At 39.0% G+C, this 17,939-nt stretch overlaps 1 protein-coding gene across 3 annotated transcripts in view; it reads right to left on the bottom strand.

Annotated features, from left to right (window-relative positions):
- Window positions 1-1,585: 1,585 nt before the first annotated feature.
- The window catches only part of LOC117233358 (AT-rich interactive domain-containing protein 2), a 51,083-nt gene continuing 34,729 nt past the window's right edge, over window positions 1,586-17,939 (bottom strand). The window contains exons 5-18 of one of the 3 annotated variants that reach the window (XM_033493569.1): window positions 10,893-11,359; window positions 10,199-10,713; window positions 9,562-9,947; window positions 9,249-9,468; window positions 8,768-9,158; window positions 7,387-7,698; window positions 6,499-6,705; window positions 4,465-6,410; window positions 4,127-4,286; window positions 3,837-3,995; window positions 3,462-3,539; window positions 2,259-2,350; window positions 1,957-2,073; window positions 1,586-1,876 (exon numbers count right to left, since the gene is read on the bottom strand). In XM_033493569.1, the coding sequence (XP_033349460.1) occupies window positions 1,867-1,876; window positions 1,957-2,073; window positions 2,259-2,350; window positions 3,462-3,539; window positions 3,837-3,995; window positions 4,127-4,286; window positions 4,465-6,410; window positions 6,499-6,705; window positions 7,387-7,698; window positions 8,768-9,158; window positions 9,249-9,468; window positions 9,562-9,947; window positions 10,199-10,713; window positions 10,893-11,359 (5,060 nt within the window). In that variant the 3' untranslated portion in view covers window positions 1,586-1,866. The remainder of the gene's footprint in view (window positions 1,877-1,956; window positions 2,074-2,258; window positions 2,351-3,461; window positions 3,540-3,836; window positions 3,996-4,126; window positions 4,287-4,464; window positions 6,411-6,498; window positions 6,706-7,386; window positions 7,699-8,767; window positions 9,159-9,248; window positions 9,469-9,561; window positions 9,948-10,198; window positions 10,714-10,892; window positions 11,360-17,939) is intronic. The other 2 variants (XM_033493571.1, XM_033493570.1) reach the window with 2 other exon arrangements.

Raw genomic sequence — 17,939 nt, 5'->3', positions numbered from 1 at the left:
CATTGTCGCGTCTGATAACGTAAAAAAAAATATATATATATATATACATATATATACATATATATATTTTTTTTTTTCGTTTACTTTCTTCTTTTCAACGTTTGAGAAACAAAACAGACATCTTTTTTTTCTCGTTTAAATTACAACACATCCCAACGAATATAACTAACTTTTCCAAATAGAAAAATGTAGTCGCTTTTACTCTCTCGATCTCGCAAAACAACTAAAATTACCATTTCATGGTACACTTACTTCCGTTACCTCATCTTTTTTATACAGCTTATGATACAAAGAAGTCGATAATATTTCATTAAAATTTTGGACAAGAACAAAATGCTTTGTTAATCACGCGCCACGAGAAACACTCGCGCCTAAAGTAATCGCTTGAAAATTCATAGAAGCATCGTATCAGAATTTCAAATGAAAGTATCGCACCATTGAAACTTTTGTCACTTTTATCTAAAACAATAAATTCTTATTTAAAAAGAAAGGAAAAATAAATAAATATATAGAACAGAATGTTTGCTCCGAAACTTTTGATTTCCGAACGACGTTCAATTTATAATTGTTCGTTGGAATTAAAATAAAATTGTTACATATGATCGTTCTATTTGTCCATTTGTCATTATTGTAAAGTACTTAAGATCTTTAAATTCTTTAATTATTGGCAAACTGCCTTGATTGGAAAGTGCTTTTTTAGTTTCTTCACACCCAGCCATTCTTTCTTTAGTGCTGAAAATTTGAAAAACACTGGCTTTAAGAACATTTAGGCCTTTCTAAGTTCCAAGTATAAATATACTTACATCTGTATCGATAATATACGGACAAGTCGGAAGCAATAATTGATCTTGACTTGATCGAATCGAAGTGTGTGCAGCATTTTATGGATGCTTCTCGTCATTTCTCAGAATTCCATGACTCGCACAAACCGGGCCATGTTAATATGCGTAGATGAGAATAATAATACGATCGAGGAAATAATTCAACACGACACGCTCAGTTTGCCCGAAAAAGTAGAAAAGTTTCTTACTAAGAGTATCTCTTTTTACGATTTCAAGTTAGATACAGAGGTCGAACAAGTGGCTAAAAGTCCCCGAGCTAAAACCGATTTAAAGCAGAAGAAGTTCTTAGAGTTTTTAATACACGATGGACTTGCGGTCGAAGTACGCCGTCATCGTCAAGCTATGTGCGATGCCTTACCAACGTTATATCTTGACAGAATAAGATTATTCGATAATAAAATAAAAGAGAGACGATAATATAGCCATGTAATTGCAATATGCAATTATATAAGCAAAATCATAAATTCCTAACAAATACATTTCATAAAAAGGTTTTCTTTACATTCTAGGTTTTCTTGTGGTTGACTTATGAAAAACATACAATAATATTAATAATAATTAATAATAATAATAATAATATAATATAATAATATAATATTCATTGTAATTAACTATAACGTCCATAAAGTATTTTCTTCGTCCTTCATTTTTTGTACACGATTACTAAAAACATTTCTTCCGCTTCTTGTTGAGAAAATAAATATTAATATTAAATTTGAAATATTATCTCGTTTTTTGTTAGCTTTTTTTTCTTTTATCACTGATCTGTAATCACTTCAACTACTGTCTTTCGTTCGTGTTAACTAGTTACAGTACATTATTATAGTCTAAATCGGCAAATCGATTTGCTTAGTAAGTTTATAGGCCTCTTTAATAATTCTGGAACATTGCCGTATCCTCTTCTCTACCAGTATATCCTCTTCGCCATTTACATCTTCCCTTTTTCCATACACCACACAAGCACACCTTTCTTTTGCAATAAATTGCAAACTTTTAGCATCCTTTCTACCATATTTCTGTTGTCTCACTTTACACTAAAATTCAAAATAAACGAGTTGATCGCTGCTCGCAACGAGAAAGAGCTTTCTTTTAGAGGCCTGGTTCGAGAGGTCACCTATGGTTACTGCTGCTTTGATCGTTCATATCGTACAAAACTTGTGCGATTGTTCTCGATGATTCGACATTACTTAATGCGACACCTGCCAAATGTGGTTCGTACGCTCTAAGATGCCTGAAAATCAAAATATCAGCAATAGTTGTAAAATGTGTAATATATATCCTTAGTACAATCACTTGTTCACTTGTTGTTACAAAAAGATCTCGTAGAAATGGGATAAAATTACTTAATTAAAATGAAACAAATTATCTAATTTTTTAATTGAGGTAAACTGACAAGATGTTGGAAGCAAAGTTTACCTTCTGCCATGTGTTGAATATATGACTAGGTTTCTAAGAATGAGAGCTGCTGTCAAGCGAATACTTTTGGTCACTGGACCTTCGTTGTCATCCTGTTGAAAAATCACAAAACAATTAAGAATTTACTTTACTTTAAATTATATGTTAAAGTAAGAAGATCATCTAGCCACACTTTTAAGTAACACTAAAACAAATATAATATATCAGAGTATAGCTATTATTTCATGATGTTTGAATCAATTAGTTGCAACAGCTTCGAACATTAGTAAAATACAATTATGAAAACAAGGCGGAAACATTGATTTACGATATGATGTCGCATGTGAATAGATTGGACAATTTCAACGAATATCAAATTACTCTTTTACATGAACAGAAGATACACTGACATCATGAGTCATAAAATATATATACAATTTCTGATACTAATAAGTAATTTAATGTGAAAACAAAAAATTAATTGTAGCATGCTTTAAAAGAGTTTCGAAAATCGCTAATAACACAAACAAAGTGATTTCATTTAAAATTACTACAAATACGTATATACAATTGATATTGATAAATTGACCACCAGACAAATATATTTTTTTTACTTTTTTCTTTTTTTTTGGTGCCAAAGATATAAGTAAATGTACATATTCGTAAAAAAAAAAAAAAAATATATATATATATATATATATATATATATAAAGTTTTTACGTATCTTTGTAAACGCAATTGTTAATTAGTAATCCAACATACATAGAAAATTTTCTTTCATTAAAAATCGATAAAGAAACAAATCTTCGTATTTTGATATAGATACAATCGTTAATTTTTTAATCGCGATTAATACAAAAGGTGGTTGCCTTGTATCAAAAGCGCGACAAATATTCTACGTTATGCTTCTTAAAGTATTATATACCAGCACCCTTCATCATCATGAATACACTTCAACTGCGTGAACACATAAATTATACAGCGACGCCAGCTACGAAATGAAACTAAAATGAAATCCATGCTAATAGAACATACGTACGTATACAACGAAAAATGTGAAATTAAAAATTAAAAGAACACAACGTATGTTACGAAAAACAAAAGAGATGTAGCGCAAAAAAAAAAAAATAGGCGGCAGGAACAGCGCACAAGGGCTGTGGCTGTGAATCGTGAATCCTTTCTTTTTTTCTTTTTTTTTTTTTCAATTTCTGAACACGTTTTTACCTGTTCTGGTGGAGGATTTTGCCCAGGTCTGGGGGAAGAAGAGCTTGAAGTGGCTGCAGCGGGCTTGGTCGGCCTTTGCTGCTTTGCCGAGAGAATAAGAAATTTCATTACATTAACAAAACTCAATAGACTCTATGAACCGTGGGACTATAAAGGATTCTCCGAAATATTGACACAGTTTATATCATTAAACGCGTTATCTTTGACATTAATATATCGTGCTATCTCGCGTAATAATTTTAGTGCATTTGTTACCCCATGATTAAGAAGTGTTTTGTGCTTCTTTCTTTTTACCGAAATTACCACTAACTTACAGCTATTTGCATTATCGTAGTTCATTGTAACTTGTGTAACTTTATATGTGATCTTACTAACCATTAACTCCTTTGGATTTACAAATTCCAATGCGTGCCGTTTAATAGCATGGAATGCTGCATTCGGTGCATACCCAGGATGATGAGGAGCTGACGGTGTCGACGTGGAAACTTCGGTTTTGCCTGTTACCGTCAACTGTTTCCTTCTTATCGACATTGTCTGTAAAATTGTTAGATATATAGCTTTTATAGCTTTAGTTCTTAGGTTCTCTTAAGACTTTTTTTCTTTTCTTTCTTCTCTTCTCTTTTCTTTTCTTTTTCTTTCTTTTTTAAGATGATATCAATACATACCTCAGCGTTACAATGCCTATCGTATAAATGTGTCATTAACGAAAATCGACGTCTTTTTAAGGCATCGCAACTCGCCCAAAGACATAATATTTCCTCTCCACCAGTTGGACAATGTGCCTCACACACATGAAGATAAACTTCGTGCGGTGTTTTAAATTGCCTGTAAATAAAGAAATGTATGTATTAGATAATATTAAATGACGCGACTAATTCAATCTTTACTAAGCTTATAAAAACAAGAACTGGTATTTTTCCTTTTATTTTAAAATGTAGGACATTCGTCGTAAATTCTTAAAGTTCACTCTTAAATTGCCTTATGCCGAGAAATAGTCAATTACCTTAAACAACCCCGCCATTCGCACAAATAAGCATTAGGATCGATTTTGATGGTGATGGTCTTTTCTGGTTGATTCTGGCTCGTAGACGGCTTGGATTCCGGTTCTGTGGAGGTTGAGGAACTGACAGTCTTCATTACTTTAGCAGGTTGTTTCGCCGGCAATCCATGCGTTGCAGCTGCTTGATGAGGCGTGGTAGGTCTGGTAGGGGGTGGAGTAGAAGCCGGTGTTGGTGTCACCACTCTCGATGGTACACTAGTTGACACTGGTGTTTGTTGGGCCATTGCAGGAATCGTGACAGTCACTGTGTTGGGATTTGTTTGTGCCACGGAACTGTTCACTATTATAGAAGTTTGTGGAATTGTGCCTGACGTTGGAACCAAAGGCGGGGGTATATTACCGAGTGCCGGACTTTGCAAGATAGGACGTGAAACTTGTGTAACAACAACCTGTTGTCCCTGAGGTGTGACGGCCACCATTTTTTGTTGGGTTGGCTGCGCAGCTGCTTGAGATTGCAAAATAATTATCGTTTTTGCACCAGTTCCTTGCTGCTGTGTCGTCTGAGCTACTAACACAGTCTGCGCTTGACCCTGAACCAATGTCGTTTGCGGTTGAGCTAGGACATAATTTTGACCAGGCACGCCGCCAGAAACAACGTACTGTAATTGACCTCCTGCTCCTTGTTGCAATAAAACTTGCGGTTGCGGTTGGGCCTGTCTTCCTTTCACTGGACCAGTTGGTATAATAACTTGATTATTTGGTTGAATCGTTTGTTGTACTACTATCTGCCTAGGTGCTGTAACGATAAGTTGTTGTGGCTGCAATTGTGGCTGCTGTTGTTGTTGTTGTTGTTGTTGTTGCACTTGTGGTTGCGGGTGTTGTGATTGTGGTGGTGGCTGTTGCGGTTGCTGCTGTGGTTGCTGTTGCGATGGCTGCTGCTGTTGAGGTGGTTGTTGATTTAGTTGATTGACGAATATGTGAGGTTCCTCTTTTATCGTGATAGGTTCCTCTTTCATCGTGTTGACAGGTTCCTCCTTTATAGCGATAGGTTCTTTTACAGTAATAGGTTCTTCCTTAACACTTACATTAACGTTCTCGTCAAGATCCGTTTCGTCTTCTATACAATCCGCGGCCAGAGCAGCATAAAGATTCGCGGCTGTAGAAGATACGGTTACTTTCTCGTTATCTTTATCATCGTCCTGTTCTTCAGACTTTATACTCGAGACAGTAGATTCGGCGGTAGTCGAATCAACAGCAAGATCCGGCGACATCGTACCATTGGAATATTTTACTTTCTTTACATCTACTTCATCTAATTCGCTGACAGATCGTTTTATCCCTCTGGGTGCTTCGATCAAAGTATCCTCGGAGACCTCCGTCTCTTCTACTTCAGATTTTATTTTAATGTCAGTAGGAGATTCTTTTAGTACTTTCTTAATGTGATTTTCTACTAAGTCCATTCCCTTGTCATTGATTGAATTTTTGCCTAACACGCCGTTTAAGATCGGCTCCTTGTCAACTTTCCTTTCTAACAAATCTGCAAGCATCATACTTTGCAGGGGTTTTTCTTTAGACGTTACACTAGACGAATCTTTCGAAGATCCATCTTCCTGCGCGTCGATGTCCATATTACTTGGTGCACCGTTTAACAGAATTCCCTCGAAACTCGTCAAAGAATTGTCCTCCTCTATACCGACACCAGAACAATCCCTACTACCACCGATACCACTACTGGATGCCAAGGAATTGTTGGTCGAGTCTGAATCTTCGGCGATCGATGTACAAGTCGAACGTTGGATCGCTTTGTTTGCTGTAGTTACGGTTATAGTTGGAGGCCGACATACTTTAATAGTTGACGATATGTGATTTTCGGTTGAGTTCAAAACCACCGTGGAAGAAGTTGTCGATGTTACGATTTGGTTGACATTCTCATTATCATTTACTTCAGTCTGCAATATAGAATCAAATGAGTATAACTAACTAAATTTTAAAAATTATAAAACGTCTGCATGGTTTGCCATAAAATTCATGTTGTACCTTGTCACAATTATTAGTGATAATAAATTTGGCCCCGTTGAGCCTTTGTATCTTCTTGGCAGGAATGGGTGTGATAGCTGGCTTTTGCTTCGAGTTGACAGGAGTCTTTGGGAGTATTGTGGTTACGCTAGTTGTAGTTGTAGGCGGTTGCGATATATTGGTTAACTGTTGTTGCAGTAGCCTTTGTTGTTGTTGACGTTGCGCAACCTATATAAATAATACAAACCAGAGTTACGAGAGTAACTTTTCATATCTTTCTTCAAGAAATATTAATTCTTGTATTTTTTTTTAAATTATTATATAAAAGAAAATAACTCCAATTTCGAAAACCATGCTTTTGTTAGTAATATATACAATACGCTATTATTTTCACTCTGAACTAAAAAAAAAAAAAAAAAAAAAAAAAATAATAATAATCATTGTTAAATATTACTTGGAAATTTCAATTGAACGACGAAGACAAATGTAAAATTCGTCTCTCGAAATAAAAGAAAATAGCATAACAAAAACATAATATTGGTAACTACTTGAAAACGTTGGAAAACTCATTGAAATCAAATTTGTTAAGACATACATTCACTAAGTACGTTTCCAAGTGCGATCTTATCCTGTAAAATGGTTTCTTTATAATACAAACGAATAAACATTATTTGAAATTCAAATTTAATTATCCTACGCACATATCTGTCATAGCATTCTACTTAACGTAGTAATTCAATCACGCGTCATGCTTCGTCTCATATCTTTTCCTTTTGTATAGAAAATATCTCTTTAACCATCCTACAATCTATGGTTGCACTTCAATGTACTAAGATCCTTTTAAAACTCAGTGTCTTATAAATATAAAAAAATACTACAGTTTTCATTGTTAATGTACAACAATGATACCTGGTTGCTGGTTATTAGCTGGTTGGCACTGATGCTGGATGCGATGCTAGCAGTAGTGTTTGTTACACAGGCAGTAGGGGTAGTCACACAAGTCGCAGCAGTACTGGGCATGCAGTCGCTGCTGACCGTTACCTTAGTAGCCAGAAGGCTTTTTATTATGGAACTGGATGTAGTACCACTTCGATTATCTTCCTTTGCAACTACCTGGACCGTTTGACACTGTTGCTGTACTTGCTGGACTTGTGGTTGAGGCTGTGTTTGGGAACCACTTGACAGCAACGCTTGACTCAGGTGAGGATGCGACACTGACACCTAATCAACAACGAAGGTAATGTAATTACAAGAACGTTGCGACATATCGTAACATCATTATATTACGGAAATATCGATTCGTTTAGCTTTAAATGGAATCTACAGAGGCCGCGAAAGTTACATACTTAAACAGTAATACTTTAGTTGGCGTTATTTGGAAAGTATTACACCGCAAGATAGTTTATATATCAGATATATCGTGTAGTACGTGAATGATTCAGCTATGTTCCGCGAACAATTTTCAACACCGACGATAGCGAATCTCATAAAATCTGCAGCAGCATTTTGTTTATTATTAAGCATGAGATGAATTGACGTAACATAAATTGATTCGATCAAATACAAAATGTATACTTGTTATAGAAGAATATCATCATAGCATAACAGGAATATTGTATTATATTATGATAGAAATATCATACAAGCTGCATAAAGATTATTCGAATCAAAGAATGAGTATTTGTGAAACAATGATACGTCGATCATGCAAAGATAAAACTTTTTAGCCAACATCGCATCCGTAACTATTACCGATAAAAGTGTAAAACAGACAGAATTGTAAGCTTTAATCGATATATCAGACGAAATGATCGGATTTGAGCAGAAACTATTATTTGTAAATAGCATTTATAATAAACAGTATATAGTAGCGCTATAATAGTAATTTTCGCTTAAATTAATATTTATATACTATATTTATATATTTAATAAGCTTCGTTCTGTTATACACATCAGCTAACAGTTAGACCCTACTTATTCGAAGCGAAGAATGGTTATACATTTTTCTACATTTCATATAAACGTGTTAGACATTAAAACGCTTCTTTACCAAGGCAAGAAAGTTTTCGGAAAAGTGAGTGGATCGATGATCCGGATTTTACACTGTTCGTATATTTACTTATCTGCATGCACATATATCGACGGATTCGACACGGGATTCGAAACATGCAAAATGTAAGTTTGTTAAGGGAAGCCCACATTATAACAGCATAGTGAGACCATAACGAAAATAAGAACCAAGGTCATGAGTGGTAGAGAGAACGGTAGAAAGCTTAGGACTTGGACCCACCTGACTTTTAGAATCAACCTTGGTGACTGGATTTTGGGATTGAGTTGCAGTGTTCGAGATACTGGATGGTGGTTTCGGTGGAGCAGACAATTGGGCTTTTAGGATAGGTGACGCTGGGGCAGGGGTTCTCGGAGGCCCAGATGCAGGATTGTCTAGGGCCGTGCTATCAGGAGCAGGACTTATACTCTTGATTGTACGCTGTTGTACGGGAAGCACCTTTACTGGCGTTGTGTTGACTGCTGGAATTGGAGCTGTGTTAGTCCCAACCGCAGTTTGGCTCGGATAAGTTACTTGGGGAGGTGTGGCCCGTACTCGGATTCCTTCGTAATACTGAGTACCGCTTGTTTCACCTTTCAACGGATTTGGTCCGACGCTTCCACCAAATACAGATCTATAGGGAAACAGTTTCGCATCGATAAATTGATTTTCGTGCGATACAGCTTGAGCGAATGTTATTTCGTTGGGGAAAATCAGGGATTACCTAACGCATCGTGGAAAGTGAAGCGGAGCAATAACGCCTCTTCTACCGATCTTTGTGCAGCAACCGAGATACTTTTTGTATAACTCTTCCTGTTCTATACGTACGCCAAGCGCAGGTTCGAAGGTAGCTCTTAACCAACTGAGAGCGAACTGCTCGTTTTCCTGTATGATTTGTTGATGCGCGTGCTGCTGTTGAAGCGAATTACTCGTCTCCACTGCTTCTAAACATAGACATAGAAAGAAGACAATATCAATATATCGTTATCTATCGTTGGGTTTTCTTCGACCATGTACTTGATTAGTTTGATACGTACTGTGTGTCGTAGATTTTGTCGCAGTGGCGGCTGGTGTCGTTGGTCGCGACGGTGCTGGACTAACAGGAGCTGGTGTCGCGGTGACTGTAACCGGTGTGGTTGGTACAGAGGAGGACACTGTCGTAGCTGGGGCAGTAGCGGTAACCGGAGTGTTCTGAGCAGCATTAGGTGGTGGTGCTACCGTGGACACTGTCTCGATTACCCTCATCAGAATACATGCTTTTGGACCGTAACTTTGCGCTTCTACGGTAACAAGAGCGACCAACGTGTCGATAGCTCCGCGTACGCGCGCGACACTGGTACATGGCCTTTCACCTAACGAAGTCAACGCGTACAAACATTCCAAGGTATACACCAGAAGAGCTATGTCGTTCAGGGCTAAAAACCTATGGAAAAACACAAGTTCCTATGTAGCGTACAAGTTGTAATATATATGTACCAATAACTGTACGATACGTGTCCTTTCTATCGGTAATGAATATAATTATACGGGGAAAGTTTGTACGGTGAAAGTTGATAATTAAAATTTGCAATACGGTTAGTAAACGAACTAAACGAGGAAGAAGATACGTTTCTTTAGAAAGCGTTAGAAGCTATCGTTGGAGGGAAAACGAAAAATTTACGAAAGAAGATTCACCTGCATATAAGTTCGTATACATTGTCTTCTAATCCAAACCTAATAATTTCTTCGTTGCTGTCTTGTTGGCTAATTTTGTTAAGCACCTCCAAGCAGGAAATGACGATAAACCTGTCTTGGGATTCAATTCCCTTTGCTACACACGACAATACAACATCGGTTATCCTTTCACCAGCTTCTTTCAAGATTATTTCGTTCGCTATGTTGCCTAGTATATCGAAACCAAGTTGGTGCAAATTACTCCACCTTGCCCGCACACAGAGCAATACAAATCTCAAGAAACATCGATTTCTTCCTAATACAGCGGCGTTTTCCGGAGTGAAACTTAAATTCCGTAAGATAGATGCTATTTGTAGCACACGTTGACCATAAGGATCCTGCGTTCCGAGCGTCCGTCCGACACAAAACAAATCTTTGTCCTCCTCTTCGAACTTTATGGAGTTTTGATTTTGATCTTTCAGAATTTCATCCTGATGCGAGCCAGTTGGATCCAATCTTGGACAGTCTGGTATCACCTGCAGCGATACATATTTTCCGATTACGAAAGGAAAACGAATCTCGTAACGTGGCGCGATAAAACGCGCGCAGTAACACCGTCGTAGGTACAGTTTGCTGGTTAATTAAACTCGAAGGAAGCAACTTAGGAAGCAAACTTAAAGGAGACGCGCACACGTAATATCCAATTCCATCTTACCCCGTCGACTTCCATCGACGTGGAAGCCTCGTCGTTCTCCATCGACGCTGCGTTTCTGTTCTGCTTCTCTCTCTCCAAGATTTTCCGTCTGGAGAAGGTCTGCGGACTGGCGGTTGATCTCTTCATAAACGTCCTCTCGTTCGTAAGATCTATCACGTCCTGGGAGTCGAGAACGTCCGACCAGAACGAGTTGATCGAGTAATTCCTCACGCGAGAATAGACCTCGATGAAGAGCTGCCGTGTGCCGGGCGAGTCGAAGATACCGGCGTGCGCCAGCAGTATGTTGACGAGACGGGGATACTTGTCGAGACGTAGGATGTGCTTGCCTTCGTTCGACAGCAACGTGCACACGTTGATGGCGAAGTCTTGTTCGTTGGGAAGAGGCGAGAGAAGCGATAGTGCGAGTTTATCGTAGTTGGATGGCTTGTAGAGGTCCGACGAAAGGCCATTGTAATCACGAAGAGATTCTAAAAAAAAAGACACGTGACGAAATTAATTTATTCTTACTAATTGACGATGGAGAAGTCTCGTCTCGTTCATCGTTGCTACAGTAATCGATGTTTTGCGAAACGTTGCGAACCATCTCGAGTGATTTTTCTTTCCGTTAATAATACGCAGCTACGTGAAATACGATGGCAAACGTTTGCACGAATTAAGACAACCGTCGGACACGCCGAACAAACGAATCTAGATCTCTTCCGATCTCTTCGTATCGAGCCGTTAACTCGTTTCGTTACTTCTCGGAATATCGTTAACAACGTCCAACCGCTGAATCCAAAGTATCGGTTTAATAGACAGACGTGTGATCGCTCAACGTTTTCAAAGTTAGAGAAATTTTCGCCGCGTAACGTAACGATATACAAATTTAACTAGTGTTCTCACGAACCTCGACAAAGTTTGTCTACTAAAACTAATAAATCGAAGTGGTTGTCGCGGCGCTTGTTGCGCATTTTTAAATGCCAGTTTAGTAGACAAAGGTAGAGCCACCTACTTCGCTCTTCCCTGCTCGCTGTCGGAGAATAGCCAGTTGAGTGGAGAATTTAGTATAGTCGTTATTCCAGTGGCTGATTTTCTAAAAGCGAACTTTTTCACTCTACCATTTATCATATTTATTAGAAGCTTTACACGTATCGTTAATGCTGAGAAAGAAGCGCGTCTCTTTCGAACGCTGTTGCAAATGGTTCTTTTATAAACAAAGGAAGACCGGAAGATCCGCTCGCTACTAACCGACCGACGACGACGCCTCGTGCAACTGGTGCGATCGACGAATCACGAATGTAAGTAGGTTGTACACGGTCAGGGCCAGATTTCTACGAAGCAACGAAAATATCTGGATCGGACGCGCCATTTTTCACCCAACCAATCCTCCCATTAATCGACACGGCCGTTTCAAGAATTTTCTCTATACTTCGAGTTTACTGTACGTGTACGCGGTATGGTTGCGCGGAATAATTGGAGAGAAAAAAAAAAAGAAAGAAGAAGATCGATATTCGATCGAAGAGAAGCAAACTGTGCGAAACCGGAGAATCACATCGGCTAAAACAGCGCAGCTCGTTTCCGATCTTTTAAATTGAAATAATCGACAGACAAAGTCAACCGTTATACTCTTAACGATAAATCGGATTACGTAGATTTCAACGAGATGTACGGCGATTCGCATAAATCGTAAGGCAAAATTAAGATGGATGTTCTTTCATTCCGAGATATTTATATCTTCATTCGCTACAGGGTACGATAGTACAACTAAAATTAACTACTTCTGCCGGCTGCCTGGTAGAGTGGGCGTTCGACTATGTATAAAAAGCGTGTAGTACTTGGTATCGATATCGATAAATATCGACGAATCGATTAATCAAACTATATAAACACGCGCTCCGTCGTATTAGTTTTATCGTTTTCAAGAAAGAAGAACGAAAGAAAGAATACGAGCTTCAACGGAAGACAGATAATTCGCGTGGATTAGAATTGCACGCGTGTTTCACACGATGCTAGAGGCAAATCGTGCTTTCTTTCTAAGCACAAGGTGTAGGCACAAGGTTCGAACAGACTGGAACTTGCGATATTATCGCAAATCGCGGTAATCTTTTGCAGCCGCAAAACCGCGATCAATATCGCGCGTCCCGGGAGAAATGCTACTTTTGGCCGGAAACTACGGAATCCGTCGGCGGAAGCCTAGGGAGGGAGAAACGGGGCAAAACGAAAAACGCGCGCGCGGTAAGGACGAGAAAAAGGATCGCTAATAAAATTCTGCCCGTCGAGATTCTTTCGTATTCGCATTTCTGGTTGAACCAGGCGATAAAAGATACGAATTATCTTGTAACGCGGCTCGCTTTACCTTTAAGCTTTCTTTCCCGCTTCTTCTAGAAAAGCAGCGTCTCGTTTTTGCTTTTTTCTTACCACGTAAATTCGAAGATCGTTCGCGATCCGAACAAACAAAGCTTACGCTCCATGTCCAAACAACCATCAGATCTAGAACGTTATCAAAGAAATATTTCGTTCTTTTCGCATCTTTTCGCTCTATCTTTCGCGATATCTTTTCGTCGATTACGTTTAATTAGTGGCTATCCCTTACCGGAACACGAGTGAAACGTTCATTGAAATATCAGGCTTGATATTTGCATCTAACGATCGCCAATATCGCAAGTAGTACGCGTCGTAAATTACCGATCGACGTAAATATCAACGATTGTCGATATTACGCGACAACACAATCGACGTAATCTTTTCTTCGATATCGATCCGTTCGTTAGCAAGTTCCGAGAAAAATTCGTCGAAAAAGGTTACGCAATGGGGATTATGGGTGGTCAGTTTGAGAAAATAAGCAAAATCGTGGCAAGAATAATTCTTGGCAATAATCGAGGACACTTTCGAAAACGACACGAAAAGGCCATTCTTGGCAGGAGTAACGAGTTGTCTTTGATCAGCCAAGTAAAGATTCGCTTCCAGGCCTATGAGTCGTCGCAGAACTTTCCTCGCGCTACATCTTACGTCCTAATTTTATCGTTTCATCGTTCCAGATACGCAACATCCCATTACTCGTTTCACTGGCAATTACGATTTTCAATCGCGACACCTAAACCAACGGCAATCGACGTAGCAACTTGACAACGCTCGACTTATCGTTTCTTATCGCGCTTCCTTCAAATTTCATCATCCGCTCAAACGCGATCGTTAAAGTCTAATTTCTATAAGTTTTACCGTTTCACTGTCGACGTACTGCCGCGAAGTAAAGTCGAAATGACGTTTAATTCGCGCGCCTGCACGATCCGCGGAATCGCGTTTAATAACTGCAATTGCTGCTCGTGCAATGCCTATCAACTCCGATTACTCTACTCCTATCCTCTTCACCGTCTTGCCTTTAAAATGTGGCGCGAAACAACAACGTTAAATTCTAATCGACTTTGTCTCGCCTATCGAATGCTCTTTCATTTTCTGTTTCTTTGACTTTGAGTCTGAAAATTAATATATATATATATATATATATATGTTGCTAGTATAGAACAATTTCTGTTAATCCCATTTTCGTCGACTCGATGTAGTCATTTCCATTTATATCCTACGTTCCTATATCATCGGCGAAAAAAAGGAGAAACGATTTATCATCGCGAAAGTACATATAAAGTTCGCGTGTTAATAATCCATGCAGAATGCTTGACACGCTGCCAAATGTCGGCGGAAATTCTAAAAGGAGGCGCTCGTAAACCGTTTTAACGCGACTCTCCATGTCGATGAAAATAGTGTAGTAGTAAACCAACGCCGTTGAAAGTTCATTTTCTTCTTACAGTTTTACCATGAAAATTCACAGTTCGACGACGATCGAACAATACGAATACCTATCACGGTAACAGCAATAGGCTGTATACGGGACGCGTGTATACGTGCATCGACGCGATACCACCGAGGTTATTTCTCGTTCTTCATGGCCGATAACAATGACAGGAGCGCGGTGTCCTCCAGCGCTCGTCGTCTTTTCCCGCGTCCCGTCAACGCACTCGCGTGTAAATCAACGGCTTTACAGAAGAGCGACCGATAAACGATAGAAGAGTAATTTAAACTCCATTGTGCTTCTCCCGCGTAAACACTGAAAACTGCTAAGAAAAGGCGGATCGAGCTAGGTTTCAGCGTGCGATTATCCGTCGTACGCGATATAAACACGAGACGATAACCGTTTGAAAGTAGAGAGAGAATATTTATATTTTATTTGTATCTTTCGTTAGGAATCGTCGATTACGCGTTAAATACCGCGTACTAAATACGAGAAACATTTCGCTCAAATGTCAGAGTGGTCTCGACTACCTAGTAAACCTCTTATCCTATCAAGCACTTTGGCGATCACTAAAGTTATTTAAAGCGATAACCCTTCGACTACGCACGTATATGCACATACTCGAAACGCATACGTCCGAGCATGCCAGTCCGACTCTCGGTCAGCGTGACGAGTTAATTAATCGATAATTTGATCGAGTCTGTCTGTAGTTAAATACGAAGAGAGAGAGAGAGAGAGAGAGAGAGAGAGAGAGAGAGAGATACACGACGAATCGTAAGAGGTTAAGGGCATTGTTTTACCAGCGAGTAGTGCGCAAGGTGTGTAGGGGGCGCTGCGCACGCGACGCCGCTAATTGGCCTTAAAGGACAAACGCCGCGCCGTTAACAAGCTATCGCCGCTGTGTGCGTATGCAGTGGCACAACCGGCTCCAGGGCATTCGTATATCGATGGCACGCAGTCTAGTCTAGACGTCACCAATCGCGAGAGTAGCCGGTTCACCTGGATGACGCTAGAATTCAGGCGACGTAGCAACCGAGAGAACGAGTGAAACGGAGGCAGAAAAAGACAGCGACGGAGTGGGGATAAACGCGTAGAGCTGAAAAGAGTTGGTGGGGGTTAAAATCGGGAGCTACGGAGCATCGCGCAAGCGTGCAGAATGCTGTATTACGCTGGGAGGATCGAGGACTCACGGAACACCTATCCCCGCAAACGCTTATTGATTGTGACTCTCGCATCGTGTCTCCATCTCTGTCTACGCTTCTTTATCACACGCCCGTTTCTCGTTCCCACTACTACTACTTCTCTCTTTTGTTTTTGTATCTCTCTTTCGATCTCGATATTTGTTTCGCTTTTTCTCCAATTTTCCGCCGTTTTTTTCTAGCCGATCCACGTATTCCAACGTAACGAGATTCAAGTAGCCAACAGAACGTATATATAACCAAACGTTTTGCATTCGATTACATCGCATATATTATAGATTCGATCGTATCGTTGGGCTAATTCCGATCACCTAGTCAATTGCGAGCACCGAGCTTCGCAGAAAGCGAGGTTAAGCTCGGATTTTTGGCAAAGAAAATCTAAGAAACGCAACGAAATTTAACGCGAGCTATTATTCAACCGCCAAATATGTCATTGATATTTCACTCTTTTACGTTATATATGATATTGATACTAGGAAGTACACCGATTATTCGTTATCAAGCATTTATCAAATCTAACAAGGGTATAAACTCGAATAAAAAAGAAAATTAGATAGTTTAGTTTACATTACTAACCGCCAATAACAAATTATTCATTCATCCGGGCATCTATTCGGATATCGACTAACGTCGATCTGTCTAATCGTTATTTTATTTAAAGTAGTTTAGTCAAAACTATCGCGAAAGATAGCTATCGAATAGGCTGAAAAATGTTATCGTTTACGATAGATACGTTTTTCGTACATACCGCCTCGATCAACGAGCACATCTGTTTTCCGTCGAATTAACTCGACGTAGAAGAAACGGAAGCGCGAGTTGCGAGCGTCGATGAACCTAGTCAGTGGCAACGTTGAAGTTCAATTCAATGACTACGCGTAGCGAATGCTTAACGAACGGTTTAGCGCGCGCGCCACACACAAACTTCCACGCCTCGATATAATGTTACGCATGGACGCGCGCATGCAGCGCGAGCGAGCGAGATAGGACTTCGCACCGATATATGTATGCGTGTATGCGTGTATGTATATACGCGTACAATGTACACGCTCCTTAAACGCGCGGCATCGATTTTGTGGGTGCACGCCCATTATTTCATCGCAAAATCACGCATCATGCTGCGTCTAGTTGATTTTACAAATCACCATACCGTTCCAATTGCGAATAATTTTATGACGCACTGTTTTTACAAACAATTTTATAGACGATACGCAATTGCCCAACCTAAAACGCGATATCTTCAAATACCTGCTACGTAGGTATTTCCTTTACAAATTTCTTAAATACAAGTATTCGTACGTTTCTGAAACTTTTAAATACACGTATCGTTATTATTGGATCTTGGATTATGAGATCGGTCATATTTGTTATCTCAGCACGAAGATTGTTTGTAAAGCGAGGCTCTGTTCAGCAAATTAATACCTTAAAACGTTATCGTAAGAAAAGCTATAACCGAGGCAAGTTTAAGAAAATATTGACGCGTCTCTTTAAAAAATAAGATAACACCGGTAACTACGAAATAGTAATTTTTTGGATAAACCTAGAGTCAATTTCGTTTTATTCGATTCGAGTGTGACGTTTGTACCTTGTACAGAAATTAAGTTATTAAAAAATCTGAGATGCGCGAGAACTTTATAAGCCACGGTTCATGAATATGTTCTATGAATAAAAATGAGAAAGAATGTTATTCGGATTTAAGTCGCAGTAAGGTTTATTGAAAAATTACAATGAAAATACGAAACACGTAAGAGAAGATAGCGCGCACGCTGTAAATATGTATCGATGTAAATTACATGCACGTAATTACGTACTAGCATTCCATTTCGAAAAGTGTGTTAAAAAGATCGGATTTATTATCATTACACGAATTTGCTGATTTGCAGTATATTAAAAGCTGGATATATTATTAATACGATTTATTAACGATGCCAGAATGTTTGCTCGTATAAAAATGTTTACCCCTGTTGTTCTTAGAACATATTGGATAATGCTTGATTCAAACGATTCAAAGAGAATATAATAAAGAAATAAGAATATGACAATTAGTTGATATAATTAAGCCCGTTCCAGTAATCGGATAAAAAT

This window comes from Bombus vosnesenskii, unplaced genomic scaffold (assembly GCF_011952255.1).
Source record: "Bombus vosnesenskii isolate JDL3184/JDL3185 unplaced genomic scaffold, Bvos_JDL3184-5_v1.1 scf7180000013295, whole genome shotgun sequence".
NCBI lineage: Eukaryota > Metazoa > Arthropoda > Insecta > Hymenoptera > Apidae > Bombus > Bombus vosnesenskii.
The sequence above is the reverse complement of the archived record's forward strand: the minus strand, read 5'-3'. Positions and strand labels throughout refer to the sequence as shown.